Source organism: Parasteatoda tepidariorum, chromosome 12, assembly GCF_982258835.1.
Source record: "Parasteatoda tepidariorum strain Cologne lab strain chromosome 12, Ptep-v5.0, whole genome shotgun sequence".
In the NCBI taxonomy this organism is placed as follows: domain Eukaryota; kingdom Metazoa; phylum Arthropoda; class Arachnida; order Araneae; family Theridiidae; genus Parasteatoda; species Parasteatoda tepidariorum.
Genome location: NC_141766.1, coordinates 61,444,265 through 61,468,551, shown reverse-complemented (window position 1 = coordinate 61,468,551; position 24,287 = coordinate 61,444,265). Strand labels below are relative to the sequence as shown.

At 25.5% G+C, this 24,287-nt stretch overlaps 1 protein-coding gene and 1 long non-coding RNA gene across 7 annotated transcripts in view; one reads left to right on the top strand and one right to left on the bottom strand.

Annotated features, from left to right (window-relative positions):
- LOC122268907 (uncharacterized) overlaps positions 1-24,287 on the top strand; it is a 71,542-nt gene that overhangs the window by 24,226 nt on the left and 23,029 nt on the right. Inside the window, exons 2-4 of the long non-coding RNA XR_006224771.3 lie at positions 7,494-7,571; positions 8,107-8,218; positions 19,299-19,405. This is a non-coding gene — a long non-coding RNA (uncharacterized LOC122268907). The remainder of the gene's footprint in view (positions 1-7,493; positions 7,572-8,106; positions 8,219-19,298; positions 19,406-24,287) is intronic.
- LOC107457033 (homeotic protein ultrabithorax) overlaps positions 12,336-24,287 on the bottom strand; it is a 234,285-nt gene continuing 222,333 nt past the window's right edge. For all 6 annotated transcript variants that reach the window (XM_021148683.4, XM_071187998.2, XM_071187996.2 and 3 more), the window contains one exon: positions 12,336-23,115. In XM_021148683.4, coding sequence (XP_021004342.1) covers positions 22,784-23,115 — 332 coding nt within the window. In that variant the 3' untranslated portion in view covers positions 12,336-22,783. The remainder of the gene's footprint in view (positions 23,116-24,287) is intronic.

Below are 24,287 nucleotides of genomic sequence, written 5' to 3'. Positions count from 1 at the left end.
TATTTCTGTTCGCATAAAGATGTTTTTAGGAAATTCGAGTATTACATGGCTAAAATAATTCAGGTAAAATTACTGAACTGTATGGTAAGGACATGCAGTTCGTAATTTTTTTCATTCATATGGTAACAGTTCACCGAAATTTCTGGCCTTCAAAATTTTTCTTTTATTGCCACACATTTAGTGAAAAAAAAATTAAAAATAACTTTAACAGAATTAATTGATTTTTCACCATGCTCTAAGGTATCATGATAAACTTACCAAATTTTATCACATTTTAAAAACATATTTTATTGATAATTTTACATGCCTTTTTACCTGTATACATACCATATCCTTCAGACATACTATATATCAAGATATTTTTAAAAGTTTTAGCCGCATGTTTAAGAAATATTTAACAGGATAGGCATAAATCCTTGGGGCACCACCTTTGCAAAATATATTTAACCTCAAAAATACATATTTTGAAATTGTTTGTACATCCGGAATATGACTGTTAGAATAATTAAAACTAGTCTTATCTAACGAGATAAGGTTTAGGCTTATCTATGTTTAATAAGCAAATAACTGACTAAGACTCGAACTAATATTTGTCCTGAGACGCAACAGGTGTTAAATAGAACATAGTAATAATTAATTCAACAAAAAATAAGAATCGAATAAACCTTGAAATAAATTTGCAAATATTGTTCTTCTCATTACCTCACTCTTTGCAAACCTCACCAAAATCAAAAAAAAAAAGAAAAAAAAAAAACTTTCCTTACGAAACCACAACACGACTGAAATCCAAACATTTGTGTAGAACAACTACACCTAAAGAAATGATAATTTGCAAGAGCGTGACTGGATGCTGTAACTATACAGTCTACAGGAATGACTCCCACGCCGCGTTATTCAACCAAAAAGCTGTTGAACATGACCTTTGAGTATACAGAGAAAAACTGATTTTTCCTTTCACTCGGTTACACGCGATTCTACCATTTAGGAATAAATTCCAGACTTCGGCACTCTTTGAAGCCAAGGAAGATAATGGTATCTAGTGGGTGGCTAACACACTAACCTTTTTCCTATAGATTACAGACGAACCATATATTTTAATAGCAGTTTATGATCTGTGAATCTATTCAACTCAGAATGATAAGAGTCGAAAAAACATACACATTTTAACCAGATAACTTTTCGGCAACGTTATGAAAATAAACTATGGGTGTTAACAGATCATTCCATGTAAACAGCAACTTGATGGTGAACAGATTATAGTCTTATCTCGACAGGTTTAATCTGAAGAAAGATTGTAACAAATATGAAAAAATTTCAATAAAAACTTTACTAGTGAAGTTACTTCTGTACTTATTAGGGAGGAAATGTTTTTCCCTTCAATTTAATATTATCTTATGCTAACCTTCTCATCATAAAATGGAGCTAGAAATATTTATATAAATACCATTGTCAAAAAATTGCTAAAAAAATTCATAAAGCACAACTTCGAGAAATTATATTTTGCCTATGATTCATTCTATTTTTAAATAAAGTTAAACTTTCCTGATGTCAGTTTCTTTTTATTTCTGGCGTAAAAGATAAATTAAAGTTACTCGAAACTTTCTCCATGTATAAGTGTAGTTTTAAATTAAGGAGAAATATCAGGTGTTGTCAACATAGTTTACGAAATTTCGGTGAAGAGTATCACTAAGTAGATACATGAGGAAAATAACAGTGCTTTTTACGTTTCAAATTAGAACATTGGGTTAATATGTGCTTCATATTTTTCGCATCAAAATACTTAAAAAACTGAATTAATGATTCTACTAATAATTTTATTGTTTTTAATGTTAAATAAATTAATTACTAACTATAGCATTTCGAAAGAATATTTGACTTCTGATAGTGACTCATAACTGCTTTTATAATAATAAAAAACTATAAAGCTATCGAATCAATTAGGCATGTGTCAACTTTCGCAATACCCAATTTTAAATTTCTGTAATAATACACAATAAACTATGAAAAAAACTTTATTCCTAGTTAATAGATAGCATGAATCAGTTCCCTACTCAAAAACCAGTTTACTTAGAGTTTGAATAATAAGATTGTTTTAATCAAAAGTGATGCAAGTTTCTAGGTTGATAATAATTTAACTCAAATGCTGACAACAAATAGAGCTAATTAAACATTTCAAATATCCATTTCAATGAGTTATTGATAAACCGTAATCATTATTTGTAGGACAATTATGCTATCAATAGAGAACTAAGCTTTTATATATGTATAAAGTTATTAATTTTATTTACTCGAATATATAGTAAAAGAAGTATGTTTCTAAACCATCAATGATTCATTACAATTAATTAACAGTCTAAGCAAATGCCAGGGATGTTGTGCATAAAATCACGGTTTTTCGTAAAGAAAAAGTGCTGGTTTTAAAACCAAATTTCGCCATTATTCCGTAATTACTCCAAAAATTAAATATGAAAAATGTATTCAAAATACATGAAATGAATCAGGTTGAAGGTTAGTGTGAATTCGGAGTATCATATAACATATTATAATGAAAAGAGTTACGAAGATTTTTTTTTTCTATTATCAGAATTGTGAAAGCATAGGGAACTCAAAATTTTTCTTTATATCAGAAAATGCCTGAATTGAAGTTCATGATATTCGGGATTGAATATATTTTTGACAAAAGGAGTTTTCATTCGTTTTTTTTTTCTCTCTTTTTTTCATTTTCTTTTTTTTTTCTATAGATTATGAGTAGTTTTTTTTTTTCGAGATAAATTACTGCACTTAAAGGTACTTTTTTGAGTTAAAACTCTTTTACAACAATCGTTTAAGCTATGAAAATTCGAACCCTAAATTAGAATATCTCTTCTCGAATATATAGGAATGAAAAATGTACTTTTAATTAAAGCAACTTCTTATACACAGCAGAGCTCTTCACTTTTCTGACAAAAAGGAATCGGTGTCTTATTAGAGTACAAAATTCTTTTTAGAAGCAACTTATCATTTCATTAATAAACTAGGAAAATCACATATTCTAAGCCTTAAAATCGCTTACAGTTAAAAATTTCAGTTGTACCTTCAAATACCGCTATCACCTTTGCGTACAGGTGCTAAACATTTACCTTGAAACTTTACCTTTCACAAAGCAAAAATTTCTCGTCAAAGTACCAGTTCAATATTTTTAGTACAAATGGAGTAGTGTATATATATATATATATTATTAACTTGAAACGGTGAAAGTTATAATTAATGAAATGAGTTAACTAAATTGTTGGGTTGTGGAGCGTCATTTAGTTGCAACAAATGTGCAAAACGAGGGTTACAACATGTAAGGACAGTTTGCAATAGTAAAGTGAAATATTTCTCCAACCATCAGAGTCAGTTCAGCTATTAGTTGAAATTAATTCTAAACTCAATAGGTTACGATGAATGAACAGAGCAACCATTATATGCATTAGTGCATAAGGAAAGGACCAGCTGAGCCATGACGTCATCCTGAATCTAGCAAATGAGAAACCTCTAATCTAGTTCGACACGTGCCAGTGTAGATAAATTACAAAGGGTGGTTTTGATCGAATTATCTATGCTTCGTATTGTGAGGGTTGGAAATGGAACCAAAGCCCTAGGAATCCGTTCCCATCGTTTTGATCCGGAGCATCTAGTCCAGCCTTATCTGTCTTAACATATGTCTCACTCAAGCTTCATAAATAGAGATAATCACCGGAACTGTTGTTATCGAGAATACTGAGGCTGAGATTTGTTCTTTAATATAATACTAGAACACTAAGTTTTGCTTAAAAATGAACTTTCAATTTCTAAACAATAATTTAGCCAAAGGTTAACATTATAATTCGGAATTAGAGACAGAAAAAAAAATATTCACAAAAGAGTGCATGTTACACAAGTGACTTTGATAAGCTATCAATACTATCAATAATAATATTAATATCAATAGGTTTAAAAAATAATAGAAAATAATATCAGACTAAGGATGTGCCACTCAACTAACACATTTTACCGAGTAATAAAATTTGCACTAATCCTCAGATTTAAAGGAAAACTGAAAAAACAACTCATTTTTTAAGACTTAATTTAAAAGATACGTTAAAAAAATAAGACCTATATTCTCGTTTTTGTTAAGGAATAACCAAATAAAGGAATATTGGTATTTTAATGTTCGACTATTTTAATTTTTTATAGCATTTAAATCACATAAATCGTTAATAAAGCATATAAAAATTGTATTTCTTTGTTTTAGAAAACATATAGTAGGATAATTCCGAGATTAATGTTTTAAAATAACGTGATGTTCGTGATTAATAAACATTATTTCGTAAAACAATATTTTGTAAATATTTATCTATGCCAGAAATAGCTTATTGCTTAGAAACCAGATTTAAAAATAGTTTTATTCTTACTTATAAAAAAGAAGAAACTTCGTAAAATTATGATTTCTTGTCATCCTTCCACCGTGGAAATCACCTTGTGTTAAAAAAAAAAAAAAAAGAAAAAAAAAAACAACTAAATCTTTCTATCAAAAAAATTAATTCCTGATCTTTCATTTTGAGACACTTCAGATTCATAAATTTGCTTACAGGCAAAAATTATAATATATACATTTTTAAAGAGAGAGAGAGGGATGCTAATAAATTGATATTCAACACAAATCTATTAGTTAAAATTTCTTTAATGATTTAAATCAGATTTCTGTGAAAATGTTTCTGAATAGAAATATATTTTTGAGTGAAAATGCTATTAAAATATGTATTATTTTGATTTAAAGATTTGAAAAATAATATTTACACTTAAAAATTAAAGTTTTAAATTCTTAGGAGTTTTATAAATAAAAAAACTTGCGAACCTTGTAATTTTTTTGCAGCAAGCTTCTCATTTATTCAGAATGACATGATTAGGTATTATAGGTTTTTAAATCAGAAGTTATCAAAAAAGTAATAATAAATAAATAAACTACATATCATTCATTTCATTTATTTTTTAAGAAGAAAAACTCTTTTTATTTATAAGGAATATATATATATATATATATTGTTTTAAATAATTTCTTTATAAAAAAAACCATTTTCACATAAATGTGCATCAATTTTTAAATGTATTTTATAAACATTAGAAATTTATATGCTCTCTACTTTTTTTCCAGCAAACTCCTGATACTGATAACCGAGCTGCGGAAATACTGTTCTCAAATGAACACTTCTCAAAAAGTTAATAATGTTTTATGCATTTCATTTTAAATTGTTTATTCATTAATAATGACCTTGCAAGCTTTGTTATTAAGAATTATAGCGTGAGATATACTTGATAAACTATAGTAGATCATTTAAGACATTTTATTCCTCAGTTCAAAAACAAAAAGAAACGTGACATATCAGTATTCAAAAATTAAATAATTTTGTATTTACTTTATTTTTCTTCATTTTACTATTAATAATAACATTATATGTTTTTTTAAATGAGTAAATAATATTGTCAAATGTAAATACAAAGTTATAAGCAAAAGCATTTTAGCTTTTTCATTCCTCAATTTAAAAAAACAAAGAGAATCCAGAAACTAAATCTATTTGATTTTTCTTTATATCCGTCATGAGAACAGTCAAAATTTATTCACCAATTTAGCACCGTAATAGCCTGGAATTTTAATTTGTACTCTGGTGGTGGGTTAGTGTCGGGCTTATTAAAAGCACGCATTTCTGCTGATTTATTACTATCTTGTCGCCAATAAAGGGCAATAAATCGCAACAACTAATATTAATGCTGACAAAGGCATGCTTATTAAAGATGCTTTCCTAGAAATTAACTTTCATTCTATTTTTTTTCCGTTCGTTTATGTCACGGGAAGGCTTGAGACTCACCAGGAGAGAGTATTAAATGAAAAATTACCCGAATACTTCTGTTGCTGAAAAATATTTCGCTCAGTCTGGTTCTTAATTTTGGAAGGAAACTAATTATACAACATTATAATGCAAATCATCATAATGTGACTAAATACCCTCAGTTGTAAATAATCTTATTTTTGCAAAGAGAAAAAATTTTGCTAGAATTACCGCATTGTCAAGTAATAACATTTCTGTTTTTTTTTTCTTAAAAAAAAAAGAAATCAACTTTGATTAATAAAACCAAAATATATGGTATTTAATCCCTTTATCTGGTAATGTTTTTGATCTCATGGTAACGGTTTACCAGAAATTCTGGTTCTCAAAATTAATAGTTCTTTTTACCACACATTTTGCAAAAATACAAAACTGAAAAGTAAATTGAACCGAATAAATGAATTTTTATGCCTTTCTATAAGATAACATGATGAATTTTACCAAATTTTACTACATTTACCAAATTTTATCCCATATTATGTAACGGTATTTTATTTCTAATTTTACCAAAATCATTACCAAAGCGCTTCAGTAAAAGCAACCGAGCTGTTTGGTGTTCAAAAAGATCCAGAAACACTGTAAATTTTAGCATTTTATAGTAGTTAGGTCCATACTTTTTTTCCCAGTGTACCTCGTTTTCATACGAAATACTTCCTTACAGAAAAAGAAATTGGAGTATTAAATAATTTACTTGACATAGGTTTTTGTTTAAATAATTCATATAAATTATATTTCTTCCTGGTTTAAAATTTATTTATTAAGAAAATAATTTAATAAAAAATACTTAAGCTTACTTCTATTATTCAATAAAATTGCGTTATATATTGGCATTATAAATAAAGTAATCAATAATAATTTTTCATTTACATTTTTTGACGAATGTCTGTTGTACACCTGACAGAAATTATTTTAGTTAGAAACTTATTCTCAAAACTAATGTTAAATTTTATATCTATATCTGTTTAACACAAGATTCCGGATATTTTTTATATTTCATTTTGTAGTTTATGTCTACCTTAATATTTATATTAATATTGTACGTTTATCATAAGATAACTTTAAAAATATCTATTTCACTCAACACTATTTTATGCAAAGAAAGTTCTAAACATACTCCATGGGATTATAAAGTCTACAAATTTAATCCACTTTTAATTGCCGGTAAAAATCGTCGATCCTACTAATAACACCATTTTTATTTATTGTTGAATGCTGTATTATTTCAGGTAAATATATTTTACATTAAAATTAGATGCAAACAAAACGACTTAATTCTTGGGCAAGTACTGTTATTTTATAAATTTATTCATGTTATTCTTTTCTTGAAATATTTTGAGATTTTTCTTTGATTTATTATTTTGATACCTTTTTTTTCTATAATTGATTTTCTCCAATATTTAGGATTGTTATTAGGATGAAAGTAATTGAGATAGTCTAATTGCAGTGGTATGTATGTAAAATAAAAAATTAATAAAAATAATAATTTGAAGTTCATTATTTTCTAAAAATGATTGCTTTAAATTAATTGTAATAGCCTTATTAAAAATAGTCCTATAATTTGATTTTTTTTAAATTTTTAAACAAAAACGCAAACATTATTTGTTTCAGAATGAAGCTAATATATCAGCATCGGCCTCAAGCTACCAAGAACGATGTTCAAACCATTCAATTGATGCTTAAAATAAGGTAAGTTCTCGACTGATACTTTTATTATAATAAAAAGAATTTATTAAGAAAACTTTCGTGAAAAAATTTTTCAGTGAGGGAAAATTTCGGGCTCATACTAGGATAATAATCAAATAAATCAATTGAATTCTAATGAATCGATTGCTTCATATTATTTTTAATTTTAAAGACTACAAAAACTTTTTGTAAAAAATGTATTTCACTTTTAAAACTGAAAATATTTTTAGTAGAAAACAATTGTGCTTAATGATAAATTTTTTCAGGCTGTTAATATTAGTTGTAGTATTAATTCAGGACAGTTAATATTAGTTGTAATAGACCAATCTATGAGTAAACTTATGTAAAAGAAATGACCATTTCATTTACTTGTGCTACATTTTTTCTTATTGTAACTATTGGACATATTAATTGACTATAACATTACTATAATAAAAATATTAATTTATTTTTATTTAACTATAAGGAATTCATGTATTTAGTGTTTTAAATGGTGACCATACATAATTTTTTTTTTTTTTAATGATCTTTTTTTAAGGAAATGCCACTTGGAAAGATAGGAGATTACCAGGAAGTGTGAAATTGGAGAACATTAGCTGGAAGATCCTTTTCATCTAATTTAATAGATGGTTACTTAAAATTCACAAAAAGTAAATAAAATCAAAATTTCATCTTATTTAAAGTTTAACGATACATTGTCCCATCACATTTATGTAGACAAAAAAAAAAAAAACTGTTCTTTAATTTATACATTAGCAGAAATCATGACATGTATTAATAAATGTAATTGATGAAGTAAAAATTAGACATTGCTAAAATATACTTTTCCTTATTTAATGTTTAAAAAAAAATTTCTTAAGAAAAGTTTTAATTTGAAAATGTTAAAAAATTTTTCGTCTGAAATTTACCGTATTTTTGAGAAAAATATTCGCAAACACTTTTTCAAACATGCAAAACATTTTATAAATCTATAACTATTAAACTATTTTATAAATCATGTACCAATTTCAGACGATGATTTAACATAATTATTGCTGAATTGCTTTAAATAATAACATTCATAAAACATATTTTGATGACATGGCAAACCTATTATCTTTGCTTTCATACTGTCTTAGTGAAAACCTGATTACAATAAAAATAAATTGAACACGTCATATTTCTCAATTTTAGTTTATAACAGATAATATATCTATCGAAAGGAAAATAATAATAAAAAAAAAGCGTAAAGCTTTACAATAGCGTTTTTTCAAATCATTTTCCAAATCAATATTATTTTAGATTGCTCTTGACATATATTGATGCAGTTACAATAAAACTCAGTTATTCAATCTATTATAAAGAACTTACTAAAAAGAATTACTTTTTAAGTTATAACTATTTTAAATAGTTAATATAAATAGAGAAGCAAATTTACAGTTCTTCCTCATCCTTCTTTTGACCCAGAATTTTCATAAAACATATTTTTCACACTTTTCTTTTTAATTTTCCTTTTGTATTAATTTATGACAGAATAAGTGAAAAATATTATTTTGAAATGCAGCATGGGGCACCGGTATCTTTCTGCGTTAAAGATAAAATCTTCCAAAGACGGCTCACTTCCAAACAATCATCTTTCAAATATGCACTTATTTGCGGTTATTTCGATCTAAGAGAAACAAACATTCATCATTTTTTAAGTTTACAAAATCAATTATTGATACATCTTTGAACATCAGTGAAAAAAATTTTTTTTCTCATTACTTTGTCTTGGATTTTATATTTTAGTGCAAATATAGTTCCGAAATTTTTTTTAAGTAACTATTAGAGTGTTTCTTATAATTACAAAAAACAAAATATATTTTAGCTTGTAATTAGAGTGCCAGAAAAAAAATTGATAAGAGGGATGCCGGTGTCCTATCTGCGCTAAAGGGTTAATCTATATTGCATTCACGATAACGTGGAAAGCGTCGTGAAATCGTAGAATGCAACAAGCTATTATACGATGTATTTAAATATTTAAGTCATAGAACTAAGTCGTTTAATAATGTTTTCTGGAAATAAACCTATTGAAGTCTAAATCCATCAAATAACAATTTTGTAGGTGTTAAGCAATCCCATTGTCTCATTCTTTCAGTAGAGATCGAAAGATAGTGACTTTGATTTGGTGCTCAATTAAAAACACACGTTTATTATATACGTCACCGCACGGTTTTCCCGAGCAGCGAAAGTTAGAATAAAGGGTTATATGCGCAATTGTAGAGACAGTGAAAATTTTCACTCAAGGGTCAAAATTAGGAGGCGAATTTGGCAAGCCTTGATACCAACAAAAATGAGCAGTTGAGAACTGGTCGAAAAATCATTTATTTTCTCGGATCAACTTCAGTAAAATTTTAATAGTTATATTAATTTCCCCCTAACTTTACAACAATTCATCAATATCTACCATTTTCCATTTGCTTTACAAATTAATTATTTGCTAGATGCTAAAAAGTATTTGAAAATATGTCGAAATATTTAGGAAATCTTTCAGATTGCAAAGTAATAAACAATTTCTCAAAACAATATATAATCATAACTCTTTTAAAATTAATCCAAATGAAGATAAATTATACAAATAAAAATCTAATAATCAATCTACAATGCGCAAATCACATTATTTAATGGGTAATCGCAATAAATTAAATAATGTGAGCTCCATTTCAATCAGTGCAGAGATAGATCATCAAACTACAACAATGAAAGACTGAAAGTTATTTTTATGCTTATTTCCTTTAAAACAACTTTTGGCGATAAGACTGCTCGCAATGCAAACTTTTCGCCGTCTTCGTAATGACGTAATATCGTTAATTAAAATGGCTATACCAATCATAGATAAATGGCGAACGGTGTAATTAAAAATGACTGTATCATGACGCGTAAGGGTGAATATGTCTGTACTTCTAATGGCAGTCGTTTCCGGCTCTCAACGTAATTATCTTCAAACTCGGATGCGATCGTTTTATACTTTTTTTTTGTTATTTTTATTTTATCTTGATCCCTGTTCTTCGTCGTTCAGTTGAAGGCAGAAGTAGAAGTAGTAGTACATATACATAATTTTTCCGCTTTAATTTTCACTTCGTCAACATCGACGATTAAGCGATAGTATCCAAGGGATTGCGCTTTCTACGTCTATTTAAAAACTGCCATCCAATTTTAATTTAAAATATCTTTAATATATTATAGAATGGTATCATTAACAAAAGATAATTCAAGAGTTTGGAATAAATTTAAATACGACTTAAAAATAAGAGTTTCTATTTTACTTGAACTCAAAGTAATGTTTTCTTATATTTTGTTTTAAAAATTAACCCCTATCCCCCACCAAAAAAGCAAAAAAACAACACAATTAAATAGGAAATGAAACTATACTTTAAAGCGAAAATATTTGTAAGGAAATTTTTGCTTTTGAAAATTTTATTATTCTCTTCACGCTTTATACATGTATTAATGTGTGAAACTGAGGTTTTTATTTAAACAAAAACTGGTTTTTATTTAAACAAAAAATAATTTATGGCTCTTTTGATTGCGATCCTTAAAATTCATTTTTAAAGATAATTGAAAATTTTTAATAGTTGAACGTTCACATTTAACTACAATTTGTAAGCCTTTATATACGTAAAAGAAAAATGAAAATTTAACATTAAAATTCAAAACATTTAGAGTGATATGACTATACAATATGTAGATAAATGAATGATTTAAAGAATGATTTAAACAAAATTGAAATACAATAAATGTATAAGTATAACAATAAATATTCTTATAATATTTGATAAGCTTAGCAAAAAATTTCATCTTATTGTTGTAAACAGAGGAAAAATATTATAAATATACTTGAAATATAATACGATTAAAAATTATATAATGTTAATATAAATTAAATTATTCATATAATATAAATTATGCTGCTAAAATACTATGAATATCATAAAACTGCTATATACTTTTTTAAAATTTTTTAACTATTAATCTATCTTAAAACTTCGGAATGGTTTGTAAAAACTATTTTATTATTATTAAAGGAAGCAAGATAGAAACTTTCATTTAAAGAAAAATTTTAAAACTATATCCAGAAAAAAATTAAGAGAATGTTAAAATAAATTTTAAGTTCAAAAATAACCATGATCTTTTCAAATTTTTGGAAGCTATATTAAATTTAAAAAAAAGAGCTATTTTAACCAATAAATTGAGTAGACAAAAAATATTTGGTGTCTAAGGAATTTTTTAAAAATTCTAATCAAAAGATAAAAAATACTGGGACATTTATTGACGAAATAAAGACATTTAAATACATAACTTTTAAGGTAAACACCGGGCATAAATTTATAATGAAATTTATTTGAATATAAATTAATATATATATTTAAAATAAAAAAAGATTTATTGATTAAAATAATTAAATTTTAATCAATAAATTTAAGTAATTTAATCAAAGAAAAATTTATTTTCAGAATATTTTTTTCAAAATACTAATCATAAAATAGAAAATACGGCAATATTTATTGACGAATAAAAGGCATTAAAACAACATTACTCTTCAGATAAACACCGAACATAAATTTGCTCATTTGCTCGCACTCCATTAAACTCTTGCAGTAGCGATAATATATAAACAATGGCATAGAACTTGTTCATAAACAAGCCAACACATTTGTTTACATTTGACTAATTTTGATGTAAGATGTTTAATATGAGTGAATAATTATTTGTTGGTGTAAAAAGAACAAATTCACACTGACAAATCCATAGTTAATTAAAGTCTATATTTCTTTTTTTCACGTTACAAATACGTACGTCGACATTTACACTGTACATCATGGGAGATGCAAAATTTAAGAACATGTTTTTTTTTCGAAACGGTGATTTTTAACATCAAAACTGAGATGTTATCATAAAATTAAAATTTTTATTAATTAATTAGAAATAAATATTATACGAAAAACAGCAAATATTACGTATTATGGGAAGTCAAGTCTATTTTAAACTATATAAATATTTGTACATGGAAACTGTAGTTGCCCATTTTCATTTTAAAATACGTATATGACGGTATTTATATAAATTGTAAATATAGGAAAGATAAATAGATAAGCATTTTATACAACAATTTTTACGTATATCGCCTGCTCGTGACTCTCAACTCTAATTCACTGAATGAAGATAAACATTTTAAAAATAGTAACGTTCAACCAATGAATGAGGTAGTTCATGCATTTTATGAATAGCTTTTGTCGTGACGAAATAGTAACAAATATTATATAATACGATGATTGAAGCGTGTTTTTAAATCGTGTTTTCTGTTGGAGTGAATGACGTTATTTATTTATTTATGTATAAAAATAAAATGCAACGTACTAAAACTGATATCAACTCATAAGTTTAACAGAACAGCATATGATAAAGATGATGATAATTAAAATAATTCCATATATTGCTCACTCAACTTTACATCAAATAAATAATGAATAAATTAAATGAAAAATAAGTATTGGAAGCCTTAAACATGTTCAACATGCCTTTATTCTAAAAACTGAGACAATAGAAACTAAAGCAATGATAAATGATCCATTCATTTAATGAAATCAATTTCAGAAATGTTATTTTTAGATTAAAAGTATTTTAGACAAATAAGTAAAAATAAAATAAAGATAAAAAAGTTATAAGGCTCGAAAGAATTTTGTAAAAAATTGGTTTTCATTCAGATTAAATTAATGTCGACATACTTAACTGGAAGAATCGAAATACTAAAAAGTTCAGCTATACTACATCACGTGCTCTTATACCTTTATATTTATTTTCGCGATGCATACTTTATGAAATTTATAAATAACTAACGAAAAACTGAAACGTAAAAAGAAATTAAGGCTGCAAAATTATATTTTGTGTTTTAAATTATTAATTTAAATAATGTTTGGCCATAACTTAAAAAGAATGACAAATCTGATTTACTGGGCAATAATTTGATTGTTGAGTCTATGAAATATACATTCAGCTTTAAATTCACCAAATAAAATTTTGAATAATTCAATAAAATACCGCTGTTTAATTTTGCCAGGTACATAATCTCGATTTTATATTCTTACATGTTTACTCATACTGTTGCATAATTTGTTGCATAAATTGATAAAATCTTTCGTTTTTATCAATCATTTATTTTTTGGAGTTACTACAGTAAATACCACAATTTTTAAATTCATTTCATTTAAAAAAAATTGCTGTGGTAAAGAGACCTCTCAATATTCTATAGTCGATAAGAATGTATTTAATTTTTGAAATTTTCAAGTATACTGTTTATTGTATATTTTCATGTTAATCAAGATTGAATAATATAAGATTGAATAATTTGCTGAAAAAAGGGTCTTCCCTCCAAAGAGGAATTTTGTAAAAATTTCACACATGCTTGTATACATATGTGAGCTCGCATACATTGGATGCATATGCTTATATGCATATGTTACATACCGTGTTAATTTGTTTCCTTCTTGCTAATTTGTCGTTTGTCAAACCTTTTTTTACTAGCTTTGGATTTTTGAAAAGTTAGCAGCTGCTAGAAGTTTCCAATTCTGATCCTTATAATTTATAGAGTTCACTCCAGAAATATTCACTCAGTGGTCCAAAAACTTAATATGTTCGACGAACTTGAGAAAAAAATAATTCAAGTTATGGTACGCATCGTAAATTATTAATTGTCATCTTTAACGCCCTGAGACTAGTTAGGTTCATCACTTCATAATGATTAAAGATAACTATTTTTTTTTAAAATAAGAAATTAAGTGAAAAAAAAGCTAAAGTAATATTATTAAATAGATTCAACATAGAGACTAAAATAGTAAATCCAAATAAATAATATAGAAAAAAAGAGAGAATGTAAGAACTAGCAAAATATCATATTAAAAATGAATTTTCTAAAAATTATAAAATTTTAAATAAAATCAATTTTAATAGAGCGAAAAATACTACTTTATTGATGAAAAATTTTATTGTGAGTAAGTAAATGAAAATCACAGCACATGTAAATTTAAAATTTCAACATTTAAATTTAAAACTTCTTGCATCAGACGTTTTCAGTTATTCTGTTTGAATACCATGCACCTAAATTCCATTCCACGCGTAGAACAATAAAATCAGTACAACAATTTTATTAAGAAATTCATGGAATTTGATGCAAAAAAGCTTTTTTTCGTTACTATCATGTACATTTCAAACATACTTCATGTCAACAAATTTTGTCGCCCATGCGTATGATTTTACCGACGTTTGTAACGTAGATTTAGTGACGGTGGTTGACATATCGCCACCTGGCATGAACTTTAATAATTTAAAAATAAATTAGTAAATAATAATAAATTACCACAAATGATAAACATGGTAATCAATTTTTTAATAAGCTGGCTAACAATTAACTAATAAGCTAAATAAAAACTGATAAACAATAAATAGCATATCTTGTGTCTAGTTTCACTGTTTTGTTTTACGACTAGTACAATCCTAGGAACTTGGTATAAATTTGTTATGTGTGTTTTATTGCCAGAAAAATTTATAAAATGTTTCATACGTCTCAGTACGATATAGTGCAACGTAAGAAATAATTGCAAAATATTCATTTCTTAAACTGAATATAAAAAAAGGAATAGATTATGAGTTTAAAAAATACATGAAGTCCTCATCCATTAGTAAAGAACTGCAAAAACTTATTAAAATAATTCAATAATAAACCAATATCAACGAATGTTTTCTCATTTTAAAGAGTAACAAAATTGCACTTGCCTGTTTAAAAATCTTCAAACAGCAAAATTCATTTTTACAAAAAAGTTAAACAAGTTTTATCCTATATATAATTTCAACAGAAAGGAATAAACCACTAAACTTCAACATTTCAGAAAAAAAAGTGATACTAAATTTTACAAACCTGTAACTTACGCACATAAATGTGATCAAACGCACACAATTAAAAATAATATATTTCTATATATATTCATATATATATATATCTTACCTCGTTGGCAACTTTGAATGGCACTGTTAATATTTTAATGCAGACAACACAGTTTAAAAACAACAGTCTGTATACAATTGAAACAAACAATAAAAACAATGAAATTACGTATACTTTTTCACCGTTACGGCTACTTGTGAGATCGATATAATAATAATTTTACATACAAATAATGATGTTTTGTTCAATGACTGATGAATTCACATGTTTTTTTTTATACGAATTCATAAATATTAGCAAACCAGGAAATCACATGGGAAGCATGTTTTCTTCATAAATATTTATTATTATTTTGATAGAAAACTCTTGTGGTTAAAATCAGGAAGAGATTGAAGTTTTACATAAAAAATAATGACGATCATAAGGCAAAATAATTAAAAGCACATGTCATAATAAAACATTTTTATGCTAATTTTTGAATCATTTAAAATTATACCTAGTTCAAACAGTGTGATAATTATTAAAAAATTATGATTTTTTCGAAGTGAAGGTAAACAATATAAATAATAATAATTAAACCAAAGACAAATATTTCGCTATTGGTTTTTTAAATACTTTTTATTAAATTTTTATTTTTGGCCAGTTATTTTCTAAAATGAAGTTGATATTTCAAGTTCACAAAAATTTATTTTTATTATAATGACTATAAACATAGAATTCTTGTAAAGAGGAAATAGAAAATATGATTTCATGATAATATGCGCTTCAAAATAAGCATTTTTCTTAGTTTTATAATTTAATTAACTATTAAATTTTAAAGCTTCTTTCTTAGCTTACATGTGCCTGGTTTGCAATTAAGTTAAAGCGCCTCTCTGAGGTAAATATTTTCATTCCATTGTACGAATGCACTAAAATATGCTACAAAATCTAACATGACTTATCGAAGGCTACAACATGTGTTTCGCATAAAATAATAAAATTATATTGAAGTAAACATAAAAATCATATTAATTAGTTCTTAAAGTTTTTTAATAGGGAGATGTCATTAAAATTTTTAATTCATAAAAATACTGAAGTATTTGCGTTATTTATGTGTTTAAATTTCAGTAAATTTTTATTTTTACAAATTTTTTTTTTATGCGAAACACTTTAAAAAGTGTTAACTCGACAGTCATTGCAGTTGGGGGAAAAAAAAGCAAAGTAAAAATAAATAAATAGAAAAATTATAATAGCAACAATACTTGACCTACTTTTAAATGTTTACTTCCACTTAATAAATAAATACAGTTTCAGAAAAAACATTAAGTATATTTTTTTAAAAATCCTTTTTAAATGTCATTATTTCTTTAATAATTATTTCAATGCAAATAACTTTTTTACTTATCCTATTGTGCAATATTTTATACAGTTTAATAATAATTTATAAAAATTATCAAATATGCGAAAAAAATGTTATTGTGCTTAACTTTTTTTGTTTTTGTGTTAACTTTTAAGTTTTAAATGTCAAGAGTGATTTTTGCAATTTTTCCAGGATATTCCAAAGCTTGTTCTCATCATTTACATTTTGATTGAATAATGCTTCCTTAAATCTTCAAAAGACAGAAAATTGTAGAAAAATTTTACTATTTTAATACAAGAATAAATATATTTATAAATAGGAACGAAAACTGATAAGAATTATAATATAGTCCATGCACGTTTTATTTTTCAAAACACTTTTAATATTGTAAAATAAAATTTAAAAAACATATTTAATTATATAAAGACCTGCATTTAAAATGTTTTTAAAAAAACATTTTTTTTATATATTGCTTTATAAAATTTAAAAAACTGAGTTTTCCAACTCTTACAAGCATATATGTGTTTATTTTTTGATAATTATTACATAATATTAAAGATGTAATTTTTATATATAATAATTTTCTATTTATATAAAAATAACATGTATAGAAATAGCAAAAGTATTTTTCGTAATGATTTTGAAAAATAGTCGAAAGGGAGTATAAAAAAGTTTAAAAACCACCAGTAAGTATAACTAAAAGGTGATTTCCTGGTTAACAAAATTTACAAATTCTAATCGCATAATTTATCAAAATGTTATCAAAAGTGTTTTGAAGAAGATTGCAGTATAAAATCACTTTATTTTTTTTATCGATCTTAACATTTATATTAGTTCTAGTTAACGTTAGTTACGTTGTATAACGTTAGTGATTAACATTTACAAAATAAAAATTGAATACTGTAAAAAAAAACATTACTACTTTTTACCATATGTATGGATTTCAGGAAACGAAAAAAAAAATTAAAAAAGTATTTTTGGATAAAAAAAAGTAAAATAAAGAAAATGACCGCCGAGTTAACTATAAAGAAGTAAAAGTATCTTCTGTACAGAGGATGTTTTACAGTATATTCTTGAGCACAAGAAATGAGAAACTTCACGGAACAAGACACAAGAACCCCATCGTACCAAAGCTTTTTTTTCCTAACTACAAGATTTAAGGGAAGTAGATGGGCTCAGAACAAGAATGTGAACAGTTAGTTTGTAGACTTTTTACAGAGTAGGTATTTTTCAGCAATCTCTGTTAGACTTTTGTAGATGAAAAATACCATTGTTCATTTTAGCAGAATCTGCTTCGGGCAAATGACACAAATGCAGTTGCACTTCTAAGTTGTAAATAATACTAATTACTATTTTTTGCCAGTCTGTTTCATAAGTCTCAAATATGATGAATGGCGTACACATTTTAGAGAATAGAGTTTTAGCAAAAAGCATGCACATGTGCCCGTCTTTTCACTTTTGTTTTCACATTGGCACATTTACGTATATTATGAATCATCACTGCAATTTACAGTTGTAAATGCGTAAAATTTGTATATCGTGTTCTTTTCCGTGGTTGGAAAATGCAAATTATGTATACTTGCAAACATATATTTTTTTATTTTGATTGCATTTTAATACTATATAAGCTAGAAATCAATAAGTTTAAAAATATTTGGAAACTTTATGCAAATATAGCGTTAAATGTTTAAATAAACCTATATAAATATATTTTAAATTTTTTGTTAACTAACTAATTTTTTGTAAATAAAATGTGTGATTTCAATGTCAAAGTATAACAAATTTTGTTGAAAGACATCTGTAAATTAAGAATTCGATATATTTGAAAAATGCAATTTGATAAATATTATAGATTTATTTACAAAAAAAAGAAGAATTCGATCCGGAAATTTTAAAAAAATTAATAAATAAGTACAGTTATTTTAAATCACAATAGATTAAATGATATATTAAAAAAATACATATCATAAATAAAATATGCTTAATAGCAAAGAAAATATGCTTAATTAAAAAAATGAAATGAAAATAATAAATGACTATTTTATTTAAAGTTATAAATACTAAATATTTTTAGTTATCAATAATAATATTATTTAGCATTTATAACATTATTTTTAGTATTATATTAAAACAATATTAATAAATAAAGTTATTGTAATTATAGGTTTTAAAAAATAATTATAAGTAATAGAAAAGGAATAGAATGCTTTTTTGGAATTGTTTCAAAACATTACAATAAATATTGAGCTTTTAGTTTATAGGTTAAATAAAGAAAATGTTTTAGAAGTTAATTTACTCAAATTAATGCAAATATATTCTCATTTTGTATAACCAAAATAATTATATTTGTGATAAAATTTACTCTCTATGAATGGAACTTAAAATTAAAATTTTAATTAGTAAGTAGTGCTAATTATTTACTCTTATTTTTTAGATACACACATTGAATACAAGAAAGTTAAGAGCAGCCATTAGTGAACACAGCATTTTTTCCAGCTGACAACTCTGCATATGGATGTGGTATAGACAATAGATAGAAATGTCTGTTTTAGACTATTTTGTTTCTCAATCTTATTTACTTATTCATCTACAATATTATTTTATTTTAATTAATTGTTAGTTTTCTCCTTTTATTATTTATGAAAAAAACAATAACTCTTGCAACATCGAATGTATAAAAACATTGGTTTTTAATTTAAAAACTTTATTATGGACATAGTTGCGAATAGTAGCTTAAATTTAAGAAAAAAAAAGTTTTATTATTATTATGATTTCAACTTCAATCAGTCGCGTAAAAATTTAAAGTTACAATATTTTTTTTAAAAAATAGTTAATTTGAAATAACTTACCCTGGTTTCTTGAATTCTTCTTAACAAAATTAATGACTGATAAGATTAAGTTAGAAGAAGAGAAAATGTTGAATTGGAAGAAACATTTTTTCGAAAAAGAAAACTTTTTACACTACCGCTTCCATTCGATCTATCACACTAGACACTCCCACTAGACCCAGAAAGGTAACAATTCAAAGCATAGGTAATGATATGCAAATATTATGTTCATCCTCCAGGGGTGGTGAACTAAGGTCTACTGGGTTTGCTTAGGTCTACTTGGGTTAATAGATAAGGGGACTGATTCAGAAAGACCAGCCTCTTTTATCTTCCAAAATGTAGTTCAATTTGCGTTATATTTAGTTTAATCAACCAAATATTTATTTAAAATGTTGTTTCACTCAAAATGGTAAATGAAAGTTAAATAATAATAATTGTTTCCATAATAATTGTCTCTAATTTTTTTTAAAAAAAAAATTACAATACTTCATTCATTTTATAAAACTTTTAATAATAAATTTTTTTTTTTAATAAAATATTATTTCACTCGAGATAGTAAACTTTTAAGTTAAATTATAATTCTCTCTAGTTAATTCTCAGGAACACCAATATTTTCAATTTGAAAAGAATTGAAGAAAAATATAATTTGTTATTCATTTTGAATATTTAACAGAATTAATCAACAGAAATTGTAAACTATTAAAATAAAATTCTATTTGTTTTTAAGTAAATTCGCTACTACACGAATTTTTAATTTGAAAATGTTCTAATTTTTAAGACCTTCTTTTCCTATTTCAAAAACTAATTAAGTATTTAACTGTTTACGAAGCCATTTCAATTTTTACAGTTATATTTAAAAACGCAATTAAATAAATATTAAGACATATAATGTTGTATGGATCAAAAATATATGAATGTAATGATTAATAATTAAGTAAGGAATTAACACTACTTATTAAACAGATATTTAATAGCTTAATTATTTAAATCCTAATATGCAAGTTACTAAGACTTATGTGTATTACATTATCTTTGATTATCAGTTGCTGTATAGGTAGTTGTTTAAAATACTTTAGGTTCAAAATGACTTTTCATTTGAAAAAAAAAAAAAAAACATTTCTATTTTCATGAGAAAAAGTATCCAATTTGAAAACGCAAATAATTTTTGTCTATTTTGAAAACACATACCATGCTATTTTTTGAAATCATCATTTCATACTAAAGGTTTTTATAACCAACTATTTATGAATTTAGTAGTAACTGCAGTAACATGATATATCTTTCATAATAAGCTAAGGAACAAAATTTATCCATGAATAGATAAAAAAAAAGGGGGATTACACAGAATGATAGGCAATTAAATTTGTTTTTATTAAATGGATACTTATTAATTTTCTACATAAAAAAAAGTTTTATGTTGCTTCAGTTCTCTTTTAGAAAATATAGTGTTTATATTACATTCATGATATTCTAATGAATAAAATTAATCCATAATAGTTAGACCGAAGTAAATGAGGAAAACGATAAGTAAATAAATCAATTGAGAGAAACATAATTTATTTTTGATGCTATTAATAGTTAAAAAGAATCGGTTTGAATAATATATATATTTTTTTTAGAAAAAAATAGTGTTTCGTGTTTATATTTATTATATGAATGTAAAAGTTTTATTTTTTCTGGTTCATTTCAAAATATAAAAGTTTTATTCAACTATTTAAATAATTTAAAGCTATACGATATCCTTTTGCTTCATAAAAATTGTAAACAGTGCACTTGCTTATACAACTTTAACTAATGCAAATAAAAGATAGTTAAGATAATTAAATGAAGTTCAAAATATTAGGTATTAAAAAAACTTTTACAGTCATTTAAAAGTAACACTGTTGTGTAACATTTCATTCAGGCACCTGCCTTAAAGCTTTGAGTTTCAAAATAAACTTTAGTATTGAAATGTTGGATATATTTAGATCAAAAAACGGAAAAAGAAAAAAAAGAATAAATTTAGAATTGTTTTATTTTATGAACGGTATTAAGTATTAATATTTTGGAAGATGATCATAAAATTACAAGAAAATTTAAAAAAGTGTATAGATTTATATTTATTCCAATAAATGTCTCCCTTAAAATAACGATAAATATGATTAAGATGAAAAGTATGATTAGTAACAATCAATATGAAAAGGATGCTAACTAACTAATGTGGAATTAATAATTTTATTCTGCATACTGCTGAGGAAGTTATCAAATACCTAATAAATAGGTTTGGCTGATGAATAAGTGAAATATAAATATTTATTAGGAAAAAAAGGAAGAAAAATATCTTTAAACTTTGCAGCTCATATATATTATAAAAAATTACAGTAAATCATAATCATTATTATGCTATTTTTTAACAATTGACTAAGATGTATACAAAATTTTAACACATCTTGTATGATCACCATTTCAACAAAACTAAATGCAACATTTAAATTAATATAGGCAACTAAAAACTAATAAATTTTGTTAATCGATAAGTTATTCAAAAACCTTCCATGGAAAAAAATTGACTCATCACGACAATAGTAAAGTAAATTAAATGAGACATGAGTGGAATATGACATTATATTTAATAAAAAATATAGAATCATTGAGAATAGTGAAATCACACATAATTAGTTCTTTGGGTGCAATGATATTTTTTACAATGTAATGTAATTATGTTATTCTTTACTGAAAAAAAGGGGGAGACTGAAAAGCTAGCGGTAAATATTGGCAATCTTTTTAACGACCTTTGATTTCGAAAGACATTTGTATGCGGCAGGTCAATTTTTTTTTATTTTCTTCGTAATTATAAAGTAATTCTAATGGTATATGTAAAAAAAAAAAACATCCATTTATAAGATTCTAATTACTATTACTAGACTGAAAGTAATAATTTGCATTGTCCAACTACGTTGCATTGGAAGGAAGTCCTTGAATACAAAGAACGGAAGATATACGACAATGACCGACTTATGCTAAAAAAAAAGGGTGAAAAAAATATAGGGTGGGGAAATAGGATTCACAATAAAAAATAAAACAATGCGAAATAAGTAGAAGAGGAACGACCTTACGTTTTTGTCGCTGATGCAGTGGAATCATTGTTGTTGGCATTATTACCTCCACTTGAAGTTGAAGATTTCTGGTGGGCTGCCAGTTTGGCAGCTTGTGCTTGTCGTTCCTGTTCGTTCAGTTCCTTGATAGCCTGAATTTCTTTCTTGAGTTTCATGCGCCGGTTTTGGAACCAGATTTTGATCTGTCGTTCAGTGAGGCAAAGTGCATGGGCCATCTCGATTCTTCGCCTTCTGGTTAAATAATGGTTGGTGTGGAATTCTTTCTCCAACTCCAGAGTCTGGTAACGCGTATAAGTCTGACGTCCTCGCCTGCGCAATCCATTGGCGCCTGCAAATATAAACATTCTGCTGCAGTATGAAAGTTTAGAGAGGATATAAAAGCTCTTTTTCTTATCACGCAGCTGGTCTAGAGCTTTTTTTAGGACCACGGGGAAGCGCGCACTCTATTTGAACTTTACGATCGGCTCGAGGAAAATTAAAAAGATTCATTTCAATAGGTTCTCCTTCCTCCATGCGTGACCGTGAAAGAAACGCTTTTATGATCTCAATGCGTGTTCATATCTGATATGGATACTCCCTTTCATGGAACAGACACATGTTTGGCATTATTTCAAGCGGATTGTTACAAATTGAGTGCATTTAAATAAACACACGGTTTCTATTCAAATTATTATGAATTTTAAGCAAAACGGAGTTAAGATTTTTTTAAAGAAGAAAATGCAATTAAATTAATTTATACTATTAAATTTCACGATAGTTAATAGGATGACAAAATAATTTGCCTAATAAACAATACAATAATTGAAATACAGTTTGGCTTTTCGGTTTTCTTTTTTAAATTTAACAAATTCAATCCTATTTTTTTTCTTTTCATATTACAGGGAGAATAAAGTTACATCAATAAAAATAATTTTGAAAGTAAAGCGATCTATTGGGATTGTGTAATTTGAAATAATGCAATTTTTAAATCTATTATTGAAAAATCCTAGGTCAATATTGTCTTCAACATTATATTCTCATTATCACATTTATATTTTCAAATTACTTTTAAAATATCAGATAAAAATAATTTGAAATTGGCATTGGATATTTATAATTTAAGAAAATTATAAATTAAGTAAATTTTAATAATATTAGTAAAGTAAATTTTATCACGACAAAAAAAGAAAAAAAAAATGTTTTATATTTGATTATTTTTTTATAACTCTTTGAAGAAAAAAAAATTGACAACATTATTTTTTAATTACAAAATCTTATTTGTCATAATTGGTTGGATATAAAAAAATCTTATTTGTTGCACCATGTCATCTCTATTTGGTGTTATTTGTTTCAGTATTTTTTAATGATAAGGGTTCCAGAATGAAATACAATGCTTGCACTTTATTACTAATTAATTCTATAATCACCCTATTCGATCTATTAGGGTAAAAATCAATAATAAAATTAAGTGAAATTACTCCGATTAAAAAATTATGAAAAATTACTACTGATTAGTTATGA